Source organism: Dromiciops gliroides, chromosome 4, assembly GCF_019393635.1.
Source record: "Dromiciops gliroides isolate mDroGli1 chromosome 4, mDroGli1.pri, whole genome shotgun sequence".
Taxonomy (NCBI): domain Eukaryota; kingdom Metazoa; phylum Chordata; class Mammalia; order Microbiotheria; family Microbiotheriidae; genus Dromiciops; species Dromiciops gliroides.
In genome coordinates, this window is record NC_057864.1 from 143757148 (window position 1) to 143777541 (window position 20394).

The window sequence follows — 20394 nt, forward strand, 5'->3', positions numbered from 1 at the left end:
TAAAATAAAATTTTGACATATTTTGTTTTTATATCACCTACGATTCTTAGTCTATGCCTCTTTTCTGCCCCTACTTGAGTCATATATTAAGACATAAAAATTTTTTAAAAGGGAAAAAAAGTTAAACAAAACCAAATAATATATACAGTATTGCATATCCATATTCCCCCAGTTCTGCAGTGAAGGGGGATAGGGACTTTCTCTCTGGAACAAAGGTAGTTATTATTATTTCATAGCATTTCATTTCAGTTGTTTTGTGATTGTTGTTCTTTTGATTTACATTGCAGTCGTGAATTTCTTTCCTTATTCTCCTTCACTTCAGATAAGCCTTCCCATGCTTCTCCATTACCCATATTTATCTTTTCTTACAGTGCAGCAGTAGTCTATTCATGGGCCACATTTTGTTTAATCTTTCCCTAGTTGATAGTCATCTCCTTTATTTCCAGTTCTTTGCTACCTACCATAAAAGTGCAGTTATAAACATTATGAATGATATGGAGCAATCTTTCATAAGGTCATTAAGAATTTACATTTCTTTTGTGAACTCTCAGCTTTAAATTATAGTTTTCAAAATCAGGAGGCAGTTGTTTGGGTCTTAGTACAATTTTAAGCATCTTGATTTGTACTTTTTCACTGTACAAATAATAATTTGCATGGAATGTTGTCTATTAAATACTAATTTCATTTACTTGTGTGGGAGGTTTGACTCTTATTTTGAGATTGATTGGATATGGTATTTGTAAAAATTGGCCTCATTTTGTATCCTATTTACTATCATTTTTTGTTTCTTAACATCAAAAAGAATTCATTACTCTTAGCCATTTTGCCAACACTCAAGTTTTGCTGGCAACCCATGGCAAACTTTTTATAGAGTAAACTTTGAAAGCTATACGTAAACATAATTTGGCATTTTTCTCACTTAAGTTTTTCTATTATCAGTCATCTTGATTTTAAATTAATCCTCATATTATGCCCAGAGCTTATTTAGATAATCTTTATAATTCACTCTTTTTTTGTTAGGAGTCTCTAACCATCCTCGGGTATTCATTATTCAGGACCTCTGTGGTCTCATTTGATTCTCTTTAACCTTTGTTTTTAGTGAAAATAAAGCTAATTATAGAACAGAAGAATTATTCACCTTTAGAATTCCTGACCAACCTACAACTTTTACATTTTTTTCCTTTTATATATTATAAGCTTTAGAAGTGTGAAGGCCAAAATTTGATATACAGAGCATTATTTGGGTGACTCACCTTTATATTGGGGCCCGGAAATATGAGGAACCTTTTAGGTTTAACCCTCCCCACTGAACTGCCCTTTTGAGTGATTTCAGACAGAACAGAGGCAAAAAATAGATCTAGTTGGGGGAGATGGGGCGGGAAACTATATTTTGCTGAGGAGGTATCATGGACAATGAAGTTATATCAATACTTACTATGTTTATGCCAAGTGGTATAGCATCTGAATTTTTGAAGAAGTTGAATGAGTTGAAAAATATCTAGGACTAGATCGATTCACAAGTGAATTTCTACCAGACTTTTAAAGAACAATTAATCCCAATACTATATAAATTATTTGAAAAAATAAGAGCTTCAAAAAAAGCTTTGAAAGACATGTATGAAATGATGTATTGGGAAGTGAGCAGAACCAAGAGAATACTCTACACAGAGACAGCAATATTGTTTGATGAAGGACTGTGAATGACTTGACTTATCATCAGTGCAGTGATCCAGGTCAATCCCAAAGGAATATTGACAAAACATACTATCCACCTCCAGGAAAAGAAATTATATTTATGGAACAAATTGGGACATGCTATTTTTCACATTCTTTCATTAAGTGACAAATTTGGTGATGTTTTCCATGATCATATATGTATAAATCATATTGGATTATTTACCCCCTCAGGGAGGGGGAAGTGGAGGGATAGAGATTGGAATAGAAAAAAAAAATAAAAATGTTTAATCTGGAAAGGTTGGGGAGGGATGTGCTGGGAAGGGTAAAGGAGATATATATGTATTTATACATACACACATACACATATATATATATATATATGTTGTACATTTATGAGTTATTTAGGTATTATTTATGTAGTAATTATATTTAAACAAATTTGTCATAAATTATATCAATTGATATGTATTTGTTATGTATAAAACAGTTATTTAAGGAATCAAAATACTAAGTTATATGTATTAGAATATATCTAGGTTTATTTAAATGTAATCATGTCAAAAATTTATGTTATATGTCATATTATGCCTTTGTGTATATTATATCTATGTTTGATATATGTATAAAATATAATTATATATAACAAATAAAATAATTTTTAAAAGATCTTATAACCTTACCATAGGGGATAAAATTAATTAGACCTTAATAAATTTTAGAGAAAAATGTTAAGTTTTTATTGTACAAAGAGGTGCATATTTTATGCTTTTTGTGAGTTGTTACTTTTTTTGTACTTTCTAATTATAATCTAATTCAATTTAATAAACATTATTAAGTACTAGTTTTTTTCTTTTCTTCCTATCCTTTCGTTTTGTAGCATGGAGCCAAGTTGGTCCTTTATTTAAATGAGTTTTTGCATAATCACCAAGAAGAATTGACTGAAGAAGAACTAACCACAGCAAGATTGTTCATGAATATTTTAAAATTGTGTGGTCATAAATGCACTCTTCCCAGTCTACCAACAAAATCAGACTTCCTAAAAGTAATAAGAGAGGTGAGTCAATAGAAATAGTACTCTAAAACAAGGATTTCATCATATAATAAAATTAAAGATAAAATAATTTGTTTCCTTATGCTATTTAAAAATGTTATTTCCTTCCCCCCAATGTTGCTTGATGTTTATAAATGCTTCTTTGCTTCAACAAAGAAGAAAAAAGTTTAATTTTTATTAATGGTTTATGATGATGATTTTTTAAAAGATATACTTTTATGCTTTGACGTAAAGCAAATTTTGCAGCATTAACTTTCAACTTCAGGCCTCATATAGCAAAAGAGTAAAAATAATATAAGCACTGCATAGAATCCAATGAAAAAATTTTTTCCTAATATCTCAAAGAAAGTTTTAAAAAATTACTTTTTTCCCCGTAATAAAAGCCTAGTTTTCCCTTGACCCACACGTTCCTGGCATTTGTGTCCAGAAGGATTGTTGTGTGGTGTCAGTAGTAATTAAGGGGTAAGTAAATATGGGTTCCACATTCTGGTTTCCAAAGCAATATTGGTTTTCCTTGGTTAGAATCTTACTGATAGCTAAATAAATCATACTTTGTTAGAAAATTATGTTTTTTAGGTAATAAACATTTTTGTTTATAGTTTGGGGTTCCAATTTTTATCTCTCTTACCATCCCTCCCCTTCTCCCTCCCCAAGGTGTCAAACAATCAGATATGGTTTATACATGTATGATTATGTAAAACATTACCATATTTGTAAACAAGAACACTTGATTAAAAGAAAAAAATGAAAGTCAGTGAAAAATAGCATGCTTCAGTCTGTTCCGTCAATATCAGTTCTTCAGAGGTGGATAGTATGTTTCATCAATAGTCCTTTGGAATTGTCTTGAATCATTACATTGCTGAGAATAGTTAAGTCATTCACAGTTCTTTATCAAACTATTGCTGTCGTTGTGCACAATGATCTTTTGGCTCTGTTCACTTCACTAATACATCAAGAAAATTATTATTTTAAAAACTTTTTTAGGAATTAAGAAAGTATGAAATTGAGGAGTCTATGAATAAAGCTTCCTGGCAAAAAACAGTCAATAATAATCAACAAAGGTAAGATGCTTCATTTTTTGAAAAGTTTTATCATTAAGGAAATTATAGATTCAGTATGCATTTTTAGCAGGTACCTATAGTTGCTTAACTATATTTCTTTAGTTCTTTGCTTATATGGGAAGGGTCTAAAGCTGTTATTTCATTGGTAATGGGAAGCTCCCAGGTAAGGAAACTTTCTGCCAGGGTAGATAGTCACCTTCTCTGCCATTTTTATAGTCTCAGAAAGTTGCCTAAAGCATTGAGAGGTTAAGTAGCTTGTCCTAAGGATCCTACAGCCCACATGTGAAAGAGGCAGGCCTTAAGCCCCGCCCTCTAGCCACCATCCCCATTCTGCCTTTATATGTTCCTAATTATATAAACACAGTAGGACACATTTCATGTAGCTGATAGAAAACAAATGTTTACTTAACTTGTTTATATGAGTTTATGCATGTGTGACTTAGAAGTATATATGAGTAAAGATTATATGAATGAATGAATAAAAAATATTAAGTATTTACTATGTGCAAAGCATTGTGCCTAAGTAAGCTCTCGGACAATAATAGAAAAGTCAGTCTTTGCTCTTTTAGAGCTCACATTCTAATGAGGTTGACATTCCATGAAGGGTTTCAGCTACAAGTCAAATGGGAAAGGTCCCTTGGTTCTTAGAATATAGTAGCAAAGCATCTGAGAATACCTCTTTTTTTTTGTTTTTTCGGGGTTTTGTTTTGTTTTTTTTTTAGTGAGGCAATTGGGGTTAAGTGACTTGCCCAGGGTCACACAGCTAGTAAGTGTTAAGTGTCTGAGGCCAGATTTGAACTCAGGTACTCCTGACTCCAGGGCCGGTGCTCTATCCACTGCGCCACCTAGCTGCCCCTGAGAATACTTCTTTAATGTCATTTTCACTGGTAATATCATAGTACTTTCTAATGTTGAACCACTTGACGGTGCCAAAGGCTTTGGTGGCAAGAACTTTCTTTTCTCGGTCTTCAGTAGCTGTGGTTACTACAGAAGCAGTTGCCAAACTGCAGCTTCCCAGGATGAGAGCTTTGGGCACTGGGTGGGAAGGGTTGCTGTTCTGAGGCTCTTGGGTTCAGGTCTTGGGCTGTCTTCACTGATGTCCAAGGGGTGACGGTGGACAAAGTGATGCTAGTAGTTTGACTCAGCTGGCACGTGCTGCCTCTTGCCTCTTGCCTCTTCCTCAGGGCAACTCTGTTTCTTTAACCATGCTGGCTTGCCTGGCCTCTGAGTGACAGTTAGTGGGGATAAGTCTTCTCAGTGTGAAGCCTGGGTTGTAGAAGCAGGATCAATGGCCCGGGGGTGGGGTGGGGTTCCATTAGCTGGACTCTTATGCCTATCTACCTGCTGGTGACAGCTGATACTGGTAAAGCAGATAGAGCCCTTCTCCCCAGTCATTTCTCCTCTCACCGATGAATGTGAGGGTTGTGTATAAAACAGATCTGGTGGTTTGGGATTCCTTCTGTTTCCAAGGTTCTTGGGTTTAGGAATTTGTGCTGCAGATAATGTTGTCATTAGGAAATGCCAAAAATGTATATCAGTTCGAATTGTCAAGTTCAGTATAACTTGCTACAAATTTTAGATAATTTATCATTGTGTTTGTCAAGTGTGTTTTTACATGTTTCTGTTCATTTAGTCTCTTTCAGCGCCTAGATATGAAATCAAAGGATATTTCTAAAATAGCTGCAGATATCACCCAGGCAGTGTCACTTTCTCAGGGAATTGAAAGAAAGAAGGTGATTCATCATATCAGGGGAATGTATAAAATAGACTTGAGTTCCAGTAGACGCTGGCAAGAACTTGTTCAACAGCTTACACATGATAGGTAAGCAAAAATATCATTGGTTCTTCTTGGCAAACTCTTCTACATTTTTTTTTTTTAGTGAGGCAATTGGGGTTAAGTGACTTGCCCAGGGTCACAGAGCTAGTAAGTGTTAAGTGTCTGAAGCCGGATTTGAACTCAGGTACTTCTGACTCCAGGGCCGGTGCTCTATCCACTGTGCCACCTAGCTGCCCCTCTTCTACATTTTTAACATATTCTTGAATATATCCAGAGGTGACAACATTATTTTACATCTATGCAATATAAATATTTTATGTGCAAAATGTTTTGGTTTCATGTTTAAAAAATGTATGTATGAGGATCAATTAAGTTGACTTATTTTTTTAAATTGACATAACAGGCAATATGGAAAATTGTTTGCTTGCAAAGAATATTCTTTGCAAAGCCCAATTAAATCTATCATATGCAGTAAATTTTACACATGTAGTTTAAGTATTATATGCATGTAGTAAAGTATTAAGTCTATAGTAAAATATTATCTTTAAATAAATCGGATAGATCAATGAGAATGTATCCAGTGATCAGAAAGGGATGGCCTATGCAGCCCTATCTTCAGAAGCAGTGGCTCTATTCCATTTTCTTTTCTTTTTTTTTTTTTTTGGTATGGGTCAATGAGGGTTAAGTGACTTACCCAGGGTCACACAGCTAGTAAATGTCAAGTGTCTGAGGCCGGATTTGAACTCAGGTTTTCCTAAATCCAGGGCCGGTGCTTTATTCACTGTGGCACCTAGCTGCCCCCTCTATTCCGTTTTCAATTGAGCTGTAGATACTTGGTGATTTGGTGCCATTTTAATGTGTTTTAGAAAATATTTTAATGGAGAAAGTTAATACTGCTTTTATTTTTATTTTTTTAAGAAGGAAAGGTAGGTAGAATCATTTTCATTTTTTAATCGTAAATCAAGACCAAGGAAGTTTTGAGGTTGAACAAGAAGTCAGCATTAGAAGTAAAATCTGAACTCAGGTTATCTGATTTCCATTTCCATCCTATTTCTCACAAGCCATATTTCAATAATATGCCTTAGCTCATGCATTACAAAATACCTGGGTTATGTGTTTATTATAAATTGCTACTATCAGGTAGCATCATACTAATTTCATAATGGTTAGTTATGAGTTGTACTACTATTAATATTCCTATATATTCACTTTCAGAGCACTCTGGTATGACCCCATCTCTTATCCAACTTCTTGGCAGTTGGATCCAACAGAAGGTCCAAACAGAGAGAGACGCCGCTTACAGAGGTGTTATTTAACTATTCCAAATAAATACCTTCTTAAAGACAGGCAAAAGTCAGAAGGTAATACTGGTTTCTTTCATATTTGTCTTTATATAACTCACACTCTAGACCTAAAAATAATGTTTTCTGGTTTTTTCCCCAACAGAAGTCATTAAACCTCCCCTTTCTTACTTATTTGAAGATAAAACACATTCTTCTTTCTCTTCTACTGTAAAAGATAAAGCAGCAAGTGAATCTATAAGGTAAGAACATCATTATAACAAAAAATTGTTTTGCTTTTTTCCTAAATTTGATGATACAGGAAATGTCTAACATTCTAATAACTGTAGCATGCATATGTATCTATTAAAGTAGTATCTTTATGAAAGGTTATTATGTCATTTTCATGTGTGTCTATTTGAAATGTTCCACATTGTCTAATCCAAAGAAAACAGAGGTAGGAAATCAATGCAATAGTATTTCAGAGAGGTTTGTTGAACAGTAGAAATAATGGTAATATAAATTGTGAAGATGTATGCTTTTCTTCTTAGCTCGTTGTTCTTAGAATATGCAGCTATGTTGTAACATTGTTAGAAAAGTAGTTCAATGTTATCCAAATGGGTTCTCATGAGTATTTCAGTTTATTTCTTTAGGGAACACAAAATGAAAGATTGCATCTGGGCAAAAAAGAATTGAGGCTGAGTGGAAATTATGTTTGTGTAAGGAAGAGTATACAGAGGGGAAAAATAATGAATTTGGATTAAAAGGATAAATCTTAAGGAAAACAACAGGATCAGTAGTGACTTATATGGGAAAAGAAAACACAAATGAACTTGTTCATTATTCATGGCATTTAAAAAGAAATGTGCCTGTGAAATAAGCAAAACACACAAATACTGTAAAATTAGAAGTTTAATCAAGTAACAAAAGGGAGAAAAGATAACTACTGCAATCCTAGTGAATCTACTTTATCCAAAGTTACCAATAATCTCTTACTTGCAAATTCTAGTGGCCCTTTCTCAATACTCATTCTTTCTGACCTGTCTATAGCATTTGGTGTTGATGATTATCTTCCATTTCTTAGATACTTTCTCCTCTTTGAGTTTGCATAACACTATTCTTTCCCTGGTTTTCCTTTTCATTCTTGATTTCCTTTACTGGATCTTTTTCCATGTCATGTCTACTAACCATAGGTGTCACCCACAGCTCTGTCCTGGGCTGCCTTATAATTTCACCATATTTTTTCTCACTGGTGATCTCATTGACTCTCACAGGTTCATTTATAATCACAATGCAGATAATTCACAGATCTATACATCTAGCCCTAGCGTCTCTACTGAACTACACTCACACATCACCAACTGCCTCTTAAACATCTTAAACTGATATCCCATAGACATCTCACATGCTAAATATTCAAAACATAATTATCTTTTCTTCAAAACCCTCCCCACTTCTAAATTTTTGTGTTTCTGTTGAGGATACCACCTTCTTCCCAATCACCCAGTCTCACAAATTAGGTATTATCCTTGACTCCTCTTTCACCATACATATCCAATCTGTGGCCAAATCTTACTGTTTCTGTCTTCACATCTCTTACATCTGTTTCCTTCTCTCTACTTATCTATAATCCTAGTTCAGGCCCTTTTAATTTGTCTCTCAGCTTTAAGCCCCTCCCCACTTCAGTCCATTTGCCTAGATAATTTATCTAAAGTATAACATTGGCCACATATTACCTATGGAATCAAAGATAAAGGCCTCTTTTTGGTATTTATAGGTCTTCATAACTTCACATGTTAAGAAATTTTTTTCAATGGTCATATAGACTAGATTTTGATAAAATATTCTCTTTCTATGAAGCTCCTCTACTACTCTGCTGAAGTCTATAGACAGATGGGTGGAAAACATTGGTCAAAACATTAAATCATCATAATTTTTTTTACTGTTTTGACAGAGTAAATCGAAGATGCATCAGTGTTGCACCATCTAGAGAGACAGCCGGTGAACTATTATTAGGTAAATCATCATTTTAAAGAGCATAGCACTCATCCTCATCTCTCCTTATCTGAAAACATTCTGACATTAAATTTGTATTATAATTTTAAAAATTATTCCAGTTGAATCAAATTCCTCCAAGTTGGCATCCATCATTATGCCATTAAAAGCATAGTAGTAACATTGTGGAATTTTAAGTTCTTTGGTCACAGGTTTCTGCACAGTTGGTAAGAACATACTTCAGTTTTTAGTCATTCCTTTATTGCATACTAAATTAGATCTTTTTTTTTTTATTGTTTTTGTTTGTTTTTACAGGGCAATGAGGGTTAAGTGACTTGCCCAGGGTCACACAGCTAGTAAGTGTCAAGTGTCTGAGGCCGGATTTGAACTCATATCCTCCTGAATCCAAGGCCAGTGCTTTATCCACTGTGCCACCTAGCTGCCCCTAAATTAGATCTTGAATGCCAAATATTACTTGTATATGTATTTACTTACTTACTCTATTCAAATATACTTGTACAAAAACAAATGCCTGCATTATGTGAGTTCTCCTCCATAATTCATGTCATGTTTCTGCACCAGGTTTCTGAAATTATCAGCATGTTATTATCCTTCTAAGTTATCTGGTTATTTACATTTCCCTGTGCAGTAAGGTAATTAATTTTTTACTGGTCCACACGGTATCAAGGAATAGGAATGCATTATTTGATCTTGATAATTATACAGACCCCAAGGGGCTGCTGCAGTCCTTATAGTCCCAGGTCTTGAGGTTGTTATGATTTTACCTGTACGCTTTCCAAGAACTCATAGGTTATATAACATATAAGATCTAATAATATGTTGCTTTCCCTTAAGTTAGTCACCTCTGTTTTTTATATTCAATCTGGATCTCAAGAATAGTCAATGTATATATGGGAGAATCCAATAAAATTTCCTAGTGTTTGGCAATTTTTGTGGTAGGAAATATGTCTTAAAAGTAGTAAATGAGCTGCTGTGTCTTGAAAATCAGCAAGGTACTTAATTGGTGGGGAAGGGATAGAGTGCTAAAGTTGGGATAAAAATTACCTGGGTTCAAATACTGTCTGTGCCACTCTATAACTTTGTGACCATGACCAAGCCACTTATGGGGTCAGCATCCTCATCTGTAAAATGGCTTTAGTAATGCCTCTAGTATTGCTTCATAAGGTTGTTGTGAGGCTCAAATGAAATGTGCTGGGGCAGCTAGGTGGTGCAGTGGATAAAGCACCAGCCCTGGATTCAGGAGGACCTGAGTTCAAATCCGGCCTCAGACACTGGACACTTAATAGTTGTGTGACCCTGGGCAAGTCACTTAACCCCAGTTGCCTCACCACAAACAAACAAAAAAAAACCCTTAATGTGCTGCAGAAGAAACATAACATATGATAACATAAATGACAGCTCTTAACATCATTCATTTTTGGTAGGAAACTATTCTAATTGTCTACTTAGGTAGTTGATTTTAAATAACATAGTCCAAATTTACTAATCTTGCTATAATAAAACTCACACAGTGGTAAAGCAAATACTTTCTTTGTTAATTCTGTATCAAATGGTTTTCTGCAGGTAAATGTGGAATGTATTTTGTTGAAGACAATGCTTCTGATACAGTTGAAAGTTCGGTGAGTCCAAGTTTCAATTTGTACAAGTAGAAACTTAGTTAAATGTTACTTATCCTATTCCCTTTTCCACACCACCCTATAACCACTCTATCTCACCAAAGCGTTTGGAATTTTCCTGCCTCCACACTTTTGACAACACTCTTTTCTATGCCCAAAGTGTTTTCTCTTCTCTTCTTTATCTGCTGAATTCATACTAATCCTTTAAAATTCAATTCAGATTCCATGATTTCCCTAAATTCCTCCCCCCCCTCCCCCGAATCTACCCTGTCAATAATAATTTTACCTCTTGGGTTTCACAGAATATTTGTTTTGTACTTATTTAATGCATTTAAGAAAAATTATTTTTCATTATTGTTTTTTCCTGGCTCTCATATTAATATATATTTTGTTGAATTGTTGTCAAAGAGACTGAGATCCCGGGATTTCATATTATCTGCCTTGCATTTTCAGAATAGATGTGCTCAAATCATCCTTTTAGAAGAATTTCCAGAAAAAATACTCCCTTTTGTAATTTCCAAGTACTTGTAATTCATCTTAAAGTCTTCTTGCACTTTGTCTGTTCTTCCTCATCATTGTCTTCAGTGTTAATAAAGGAGCTGCTAGCTCCCTCATCCAGTTCAGCATTTATCAGTGTGGCCTTTCAAAAGAAGGATATCTCAAAACAGATTTGTGATGATTTCGCTAAAAACTTACATTGTTATGAGACATCATAAGTTAGATAACTTAATCTTTACTTTTACTAAGGTCTTAATAGTCATATTTTCTTTTATTCAGACAAACTTGATGCAAAAATTATGCTGTTACCTCAGGTCATTTGTAGGATATGGTTATGTTGTGAGTGTGTAAAGACTTCAAAGGAATTCATAAGAGAAATCATGAAACTTGCTTACAAACCAATAACATGAATAATTCTAAAATGGATAATTTGGGGGAGAGTGATTCATTTTGTTTTAAATAATCAAAGAAATTCAAGAGGAATTCTTTTCCAACAAGCAGCAATTACACAGACTTGACCCTAAAATGTCATCCTGGAGTCCTAAGAAAATAATGAACTATCAGCAACTGCTTTGGCTAATAAAAAGCAGCTGGTTTTTTTTAATTTGTTTATTTAGAATTTTATTTTCCAAATTACATGTAAAAACAAATTTTGACATCAACTTTTTAAAATTTTGTGTTCCAACTTCTCTTTCTCCCTCCATTCCCACCCCCTACTCCCAAGAACTCAAGCAATTCAATATAAGTTATACATGAGTAGTCATGGAAAACATCTCCACATTAGCTAGATTGTGAGAGAAAACAGACAAAAATAAAACTTCAGATAAAGGAACTATCAAAAAAATTATACTTCAATCTATTTTCAGATACCATCAGTTCTTTCTCTGTAGATGGATTGCAACTTTCCTAAGACCTTCAGTTATATTGGATCATTGCATTGCTGAAAATAGCCATGTCCTTCCCAGAAGATCATCTTACACTATTGCTATTATTTTGTATACAGTACATTTCACTCTACTTCAGTTCATGTAGGTCTTTCCAGGTTTTTCTGATAGCATCCTGTTCATCATAACTTTTATATAGTACCTTAAACTTGACAAAGAATTTTCTTCACAATAGCCCAGCAAAGTAGGTACCATACATTTTGCCATTATAATCAATCGTCATAACTATTCCCCTCCATCCTATTACCTTCCAGTGATACTTACTCTATTTTCTATCTTATTTTGCCCTATTCCTCCTCAGAAGTGTTTTGCTTCTGACTGCCCCTTCCCCTGCTCTGCCCTCCCTTCTTTCACCCTTCCCTGTTTATCCTCTTCCCCTCCTACTTTCCTACAGGGTTAGATAGATTACTCCTCCCAATTGGTTGTGTATGTTTTTCCCTCCTTGAGCCAACTCTGATGAGATTAAGGTCTTTGAACTAATTCTGTGTTCTAAATTTTCTTCCTCCCTCCCTCCCTAACCCTCCCTATGAAATTAAGCAATTCAATATAAGTCATACATGTGCAGTTATGCAGAACATCTTCACCTTCCTCAAAAGTGTTTTGCTTTTTACTGCTCCTTCCCCCAATCTGCCCTTCCTTCCTTCCTCTCCCTGCCCCATCTCCTTCCCCTCCCATTTTCCCTCAAGACAAAATATATTACTATACCCACTTGAGTATGTATGTTATTCCCTCTTTGAACTATTTCTGATGATAGTGAGGTTCACTCACTGCCCCACTCCTTCCCCCTTTTCCCCTCCCCTCCATAAGCTATTTGTTGTTTCTTTTATGTGAGCTACTTTCCCCCAGTCCACTTCTCCCTTTCCCTTTCTTCCAGTGCATTCCTCTTACTCCTTAACTTTATTTTAAAGATGTTATCATGGGTTAGCTAGATGGCACAGTGGACAAAGCACCAGCCCTGGACCCAGGAGGCCGCTTTACAGATATCATCCCTTCATATTCAGTTCAGACCTGTGTCCTCTAAGTGTATTCCTTTCAGCCGCCCTAATACTGAGAAATTTCTTATAAGTTAGAAGTATTATCTTCCCATGTAGGAATGTAAACAGTTTAGTCTTTTAATATCCCTCATGATTTCTTTTTCCTGTTTACTTTTTTATGCTTCTCTAGGGTCTTGCATTTGAAAGTCAAATTTCTATTTAGTTCAGGTCTTTTCATCACAAATGCCCGAAAGCCCTCTTTTTTCATTGAAGTTCCATTTTTTCCCCTGGCTATAGTCCCAGTTCCTTTGCCCTCTGGGATATCATATTCCTTGCCCTTCGGTCCTTTAATGTAGATACTGCTAGATCTTAAGTTATCATGACTGTAGCTCCACAGTATTTGAATTCCTTTTTTCTAGCTGCTTGCAATGTTTTTTCCTTGACCTGGGAGCTCTGGAATTTGGCTATAATATTCCTGGAGATTTTCCTTTGGGGATCTCTTTCAGGAGGTGATCAGTGGATTCTTTCAATTTCTATTTTACCTTCAAAGCAGCTGATTTTTAAAATGCTTTAACTTTGTTTATATTTAGATATATGTTTTTTTCTATCAAAAAATAACAAAAGCTAGGCAACACACTGGATAGAGTACTATGCCTGGAGTCAGGAAGACCCGAGTTCAAATAAGGCCTCAGACATTTACTAGCTGTGTGACCCTGGGATAGTCATTTAACCTCCCTTTGCCTCTGGTTCCCCATCTATAAAACAAGGATACTAATATCTCCTTCCTCCCAGGATTGTTGTCAGCATTAAATGAGATAATAATTGTGAAGTGTTTAGTACAATGCCTGACACATAGTAAGCTCTATATAAATGAGTTATTGTTCTTAAAAAAGCTTTAAAAAATTGACTTCATGGTCAATAAATAAAGCAAAAAAACAATAAGTTATGTAACTACCAGTTGGGCCCTTCCTATACTAGCCTAAAAGAGAGGTCATAAAATTTGCTGTTCCCAAAATACTACACACTAAGAAGTTTCATGAGAAACTAGCTTTGTGAGTGCTTTATTTCCCTGCCAAATCCAGGTGGGTTCTCTCACTTTCTTTTACCCCCCCTTTGGAACATATAATGCTACTAATCATCTCTTCCTTTTTAAAATACCTTTTTTCCTGGGCTTCTCTGGCATGGATATATCTTTCTTTATTATCTTTTCTTCCTTAAATGTGGTTGTCTCCCAGATTTCTCTCTTGGCCCTTTACCCTTCTTACATATTCTTCTCTTCCCATAGCTTGAACTATCAATCCTCAGTGGAGATGCCTTTGCTACTCTAGCCTGTCTCCTGAGTTCTAATCTGGCATTTCTAACTACTTCTTCTTCTTCTTCTTCTTCTTCTTCTTCTTTTTTTTGGGTGAGGCAATTGGGGCCAAGTGAATTGCTCAGGGTCACACAACTAGTAAGTGTTAAGTGTCTGAGGTCAGATCTGAACTTAGGTCTTCCTGAATCTAGGGCTGGTGCTCTATCCACTGTGCCACCTAGCTGCCCCTCTAACTACTTCTTGAACAACGAGATGTCCTGCTGACCCCTCAAAGTTCTGTATGAGCAAGTCTGATTCTTTCTGTCTTCTTAATCTTCTGGAAACTTCAAAACAAAATGTGACATTTTTCTTTGCCCCAAACCTCCCTTCAGCGAGTTACTAATTCTTCCTTTGAAATATCCCTTGTGTCTGTCACTTCCTTTCAATTCATTTTGATATAGTACTTGTTCAGGCCCTTATCACATTATGCCTAGACCATTACCATAGTGTAATTGATTTTTCACACGTCTATAATCTTCACCATTATCAAACATTTTGCATACTGTTATGGTACTACTAAAAACACTACTAATGCTGTGTTATTTCCTTGTTCAAAAACCCTAAGCAGCTTCTTGTTGCCTCCATGATATAATCCATACTCCATAGAGTAACATTCAAAACTTTACACAATCTAGTTCAGACTCCCTCTTTCCATACATCCTCTGATCATAGTTTTAGAGTTAGAAAAAAACTCTAGAGGTGCTGTCGAGTCAACTCCCTTCATTTAACAGATGAGAAAACTGAGTCCCAGATAGGTTAACTGACTTGCCCACTGTAACACAACTCGTAAGTGTCTGAGATATGGGATTTGAACCTAGCTTTTCCAGTATCTAAGTGCCTCATCCACAATAGCTCCTATCTCCTTGTGTTATTGTGAGGATAAAATGAGTTAACATATGTAAAGTGCTTTGTAAACATTAAAGCACCATATTAATGTTAGCTGTTATCACATCATCATCATTATCTTACCAAACTGCCTCAGAAACACCTGGTTTACCATTGGCCCAATAAATAGTGTGCTTTCTCACCCTTGTGCTGTTGTTTATGCTATGCTCTCTTCCCAGCAATATAGGTTTGGAAAATGTGTTATAGGAAGATACTGTGCTATCAAGAGAAACAGGGAAGTTTGAAGATGGAATGTTTGTGGGGGAGGGACTGGAAAAGTTTTATATGCCTTCTGTGTCAGAGATGATTTTTTTTTCAATTTTAGCTTATTTCCTCCTATAAAGTGTGTATATATATATATGTGTGTATGTATGTATGTATATGTATATATATGTATGTGTGTGTGTGTATATATATATATATACATATATATATACATACCAAGTGATATGTCTAATACCTAGTATGGGGGAAAATACAATTAAAATAATTTTTGCATTTCATCTTATGTATTCCACAAAGAAAACTGTTTTTTTTCTACTTACTTTCTTAGAGTCTTCCGGGAGAAACAGAACCGGCTTCATTTTCTTGGACATATGAAGAAATTAAAGAAGTTCATAGACGTTGGTGGCAGTTGAGAGACAATGCTGTGGAAATATTTTTAACAAATGGCAGAACTCTACTGTTAGCTTTTGACAACACCAAGGTAGATTTAGTACTCTGTGTTTGTGCATGTACATATATATATATATATATGTATATATATATATATATATATATATATGTTTATATAGACATTTATGTGAGCTATTTAGACAAAGTAACATACTAATTATGTAAATTTTTTATTTAAACAGTCCAATATTTTTAGGAAATTTAGCACTTGATTTGATAAAGATTGTAGTATTTTTACATTCAGCAGTGTTGTGGGATTTCCCAAAAACATTTGGAAGCTTTGCAAATAATTGTTGTTGTTCAGTTGTTCGGTCCTGTTCAACTCTTAATGACTCCTGTGGACCATAGCAAGGCTGTGCTGCCTATGGGGTTTTCTTGGCAAGGATACTGGGGTGACTTGCCATTTCCTTCTCCAGAGGCAAACAGACATTAAGTGACTTGCCCAGGGTCATATAGTTAGTATTTGGATTTGGATTTGGATTTGAATTTGACCTCAGGTCTTCCTGACTCCAGACCCAGCACTCTATTCATTGAGCCATTTACCTGCAAAGAATAGAAAAGTTAAAAAGACTTCACTTACTCTGTGCCTTCCTAATCTCCCTATATTTGGACATAAACTTGTTCAAATTCCCTTGCAACCAGCCTTCAACTCAGTACTTAAAAACATCTAAATTAAGGAGTGTCAATCAACACTTGTAGAAGGTTAGTGCAAATGTTGTTCTCTTGTTTATTTCTGACTCTAAAGCCATATTTTCTTGGTCTTTTAAAGCCTGCTGTTTTACCATATCCTCCGAAGTACATCCCTAGTTATCCAAACAGCTGTGGAGCTTGTCTTCCTGCAGTTAAAGCTTTTACATTCTTAAGTATCCACATGCTTATGTTGGATATTTAACATTTATTCTTTGTAAAAACCTGGTTATTGAGTTGCTCAGTCATACCAAATTTATTATCAGCTGCTTAGAGAGGTAAAAACTGAATAGTAGCACTTCCAAAAGCTCCTTTTCTAGATTTAAAAACCATTTTCAACATAACAAAATTCTTAGTAATGAAAACATCTATTTTTAAGTCCTTTTGCTTTTGTATTTTGCAAATCAACATTAATTATAACCTTTGTTTATAAAAACAACTTACGTTTTGAAGTTTAACAAGTAACATTTTCAGATACCTAGTTCCTCTAGGTTGTAGGAAATATTATTGCTGCTAACCCGTATCCCTATACTGGCTATATCCCATCCCTATCTTAACAAGTTGATAAACCGATTCAACTTGACACCACCCATTACTCTCAGACACCTTGCCCCTTTGTCCTATTACTATTTGCTCCTAGCCCAGCTCCAGCCCTGGATTACTCCCCCCATCTGCCTTCTTCCCACCTATTCATATTTTGCCGAAAGGAGCTAGAGAAAAACACAAAACTGTACTGTACAATCCTTCTACTCCTTAATTGATTCACTGTTCTACTCTCCATTCAGGTGTTCCAAACATTCTTACCTGTCCTCAAGCTTCCCACAGTGTCCCATACCTTCACTGTCCTGCCTTCTGCCTTGCTGGAAAACCATGAACCTATTTGAAGAGAGCTTCTTTTTCTTGCCTCTTCCTAATCTCACCTCATTCTCCTATCTCCTGTATCAGATGAAAAGGAGAAGTGGACTTTTTCTTTGCCAACCACTCTTCATGTGTGCTTGATCCTGGCTCCTCTTATTTTCTCCAGAAAATTGCCTCACTGTTATCACCATTCTCTTTAGTCCTCAGTCTCTCTTTTCCACTGGCTTCTTTCCTGCTGCCTAGTCAGCTCATGACTCCTCTATGCTTAAGCATTGTGATCTAAGTGTCCTGTAACTCTGTCCCCTTTCTCAACTACACTAGGTGCCACTCCTTCCTCTCCTCTCACCTTTTTTATTATCCTCTGCAATTTGGCTTCCAACCTCATCATCCAATTGAAACTACCCTCTCCAAAGCTCTCAGTGATCTCTTCATTGCCAAAACTGTAGCATTTGACACCATTGATTAACTTCTCTTCTGAGCTGCTCTCTTTTTTACACTTCTGGTTTGCCTATGCGTCTGATCCTTTTCAGTCTTCTTTGCTGGATCTTTATCCATCTCATACTCCTCCCCCCCCGGAAATGATGTCCCTAAAGACTTTATCTTATACCCTCTTCTCTGTTTCCCTTTATATAGTCTCAGCTTCTATGAATTTAGTTGCCATCTCTGGAGACAATTTATCTATCCCATCTTCATGTCCAAAGCACAATGCATCTCTCTCCCCCTAAGGCCTCTCCATTTCCTTATTACAGTCAAGAACTCTGCCTTCTTAGGGGCAGCTAGGTGGCACAGTGGATAAAGTACTAGCCCTGGATTCAGGAGGACCTGAGTTCAAATCTGGCCTCAGATACTTGACACTTAATAGCTGTGTGATCCTGGGCAAGTCACTTAACCCTCATTGCCCTGTAAAAACAAACAAACAAACAAACCCTCTGCCTTCTTTCTAGTTTTCCAGGCTTGCAAGCTTGATATCATCCTCAGCTCCTCCCTCTCACCACACATATGTTGCCAAATCTTGTCATTTCATTCTTCACTATAGCTCTCATATATGCTCCCTATTCTTTACTCACAGGGCCACTCCCCTACTTCAGGTCCTCATTAGTTCTAACCTGCAGGCAATAGCCTTCTAATTAATCTTCCTGCTTCAACTTTTTCCCCATTCTATTCCATCCTCCTATCAGCTGCCATAATGATTTTTCTAATGCATAGGGCTAACTATATCATTTCCCCCATCCCCCCAACTCAGTAAACTCCAGTGGTTGCCCATTATCTCAGGAATCAAATATAAAATCCTCTGTTTGGCACTTCAGGTCCTTCAGAAACTATCTCTTTCCTATCTTTACAATCATCTTAGGCTTTACTCCCTTCTGCACTCTACTACATAGACTTACTGGCTATTCCTCAAACACGGTAATTCATCTCCCATCTCCATATCTTTGTACAGGCTGTTTCCTGTGGCAGGAATACTATTCATTCTCAATTCTGCTCCTTAGTTTACCTGGATTCCTTCAAGACTCTGCCCAAGAGACTTATGCAACCATTTTCTGAAGGTATCAAGTCAAGTCAACAAACATTTATTAAGCACTTAATATGTGCCAAGCCTAGAAATACAAAGAAAGCCAAAAAAAAGTAAAAATAAAAAGCAGTCCCTCTTTTCAAGGACCTCATGGTTTGATGGGAGAGAAAACATGTAGACACGTACAAACAAGCTGTATCCAGGATAAATTGGGGACATTCTCAGGTAAAGGACAAGGAGCACCACGAAAAGCTTCTTGCAGAACTTAAGACTTTAGCTTAAACTTGAAAGGAGACAGAGATGAGGTAAGAGTGAACTCCAGGGCCGGGAAAATGGAGAGAGCCATGAGATGGACTCTCATGTGGAAGGAAGAACCAGGAGACCAATGTCTCTGGATCTCAGAGTATGTGGAGGAAGTGAGGTGTAGGAAGGGGCCAGGTTATAACAGACATTAAAAGTCAAACAGAATGTTTTCTACTTGATCCTGGAAGCTCTAGGGAACCACTGGATTTTATTGAAGAAGGAGGGGCAACATGGGCAGAGTTTGATTCTAGGAAGAGCAATTTGATGGCTGAGTGGTGATAGGCTCGTAGAGGAGAGAGACAAGGTAGGGAGAAGAACCAATAGACTTTTAGAACAGTCCAGGTATGAGATGTTGTGGGTTTGTGCCAGGGTGGTGGCAGTGTAAGAGGAGGAAAGTGGCCATATACAAGAGAGGTTACAAAGGTAGAATCATTAGGTTTGGCTGGAAGCTAGGTAACAAATTGGATGTGAAAAGTGAGAGAAAGTAATTGAAGATGGACACCTAAGTTGTGAGCCTGGGTGACTGGGAGGATAGTGGTGTGCTCTGCAGTAATAGGAAAGTTAGGTAGAAGAGAAGGCATGGAGACAAAAGTAATGAGTTCAGTATTGAGTTTCAAGATGCCTACAGGACATCAAGCTCAAGATAGCCAAGAGGCAGCTAAAGATGGGAGAGTAGATATCAGGAAGGGGAGCAAGGCTGAAGAATTAGGTCTCAGAATCAACATAAATATAATCAAACCCACAAGATCTGATGCTGTCACCAAATAAAATTGTATAAAGGGAGGAGGGAAGAGACTAGGACCTTAGGGGACACCACAGTTGCCAGCATGACCTGGATAGGGATCTAGAAAAAGGAGATGGAGAAGAAGCTGTCAGACAGGTTGGAGGAGGTTTAGGAGAGAAGTATCACAAAAACCGAAAGAGAAAAGACTATTTTGCATCTTCTTTCCCCCATTAGAACATTAATTAAAAAAAGAAAAGAACATTAATTGCTTGATGGCAGAGATGTTTTTGCCATTCTCTCTGTTCCCTGGGCAAAGTGCCTGGCATATGTGATTGATTGGCGAGGCAGGGAGAATAGAGTGAATTGTACAGGGGAGAGGAGAACATGCACGAAGGGCAGGCTGGCTCAGATGGAGTCCTGGATGAGATAGAGAGCAAGGTCTAATCAGGAACCAGCTAGCTATAGTGGTCTTGCTGAATTTGCACTCACCCATCCAAAAAGCTT

General features: G+C 36.3%; 1 protein-coding gene across 1 annotated transcript in view; it reads left to right on the top strand.

Annotated features, from left to right (window-relative positions):
* Nucleotides 1–20394, top strand: part of LYST (lysosomal trafficking regulator) — a 205181-nt gene that overhangs the window by 127148 nt on the left and 57639 nt on the right. Inside the window, exons 32-39 of the mRNA XM_044002844.1 lie at nt 2555–2731; nt 3713–3789; nt 5423–5611; nt 6782–6927; nt 7013–7109; nt 8801–8862; nt 10426–10481; nt 15684–15836. Of these exons, the coding sequence (XP_043858779.1) occupies nt 2555–2731; nt 3713–3789; nt 5423–5611; nt 6782–6927; nt 7013–7109; nt 8801–8862; nt 10426–10481; nt 15684–15836 (957 nt within the window). The remainder of the gene's footprint in view (nt 1–2554; nt 2732–3712; nt 3790–5422; nt 5612–6781; nt 6928–7012; nt 7110–8800; nt 8863–10425; nt 10482–15683; nt 15837–20394) is intronic.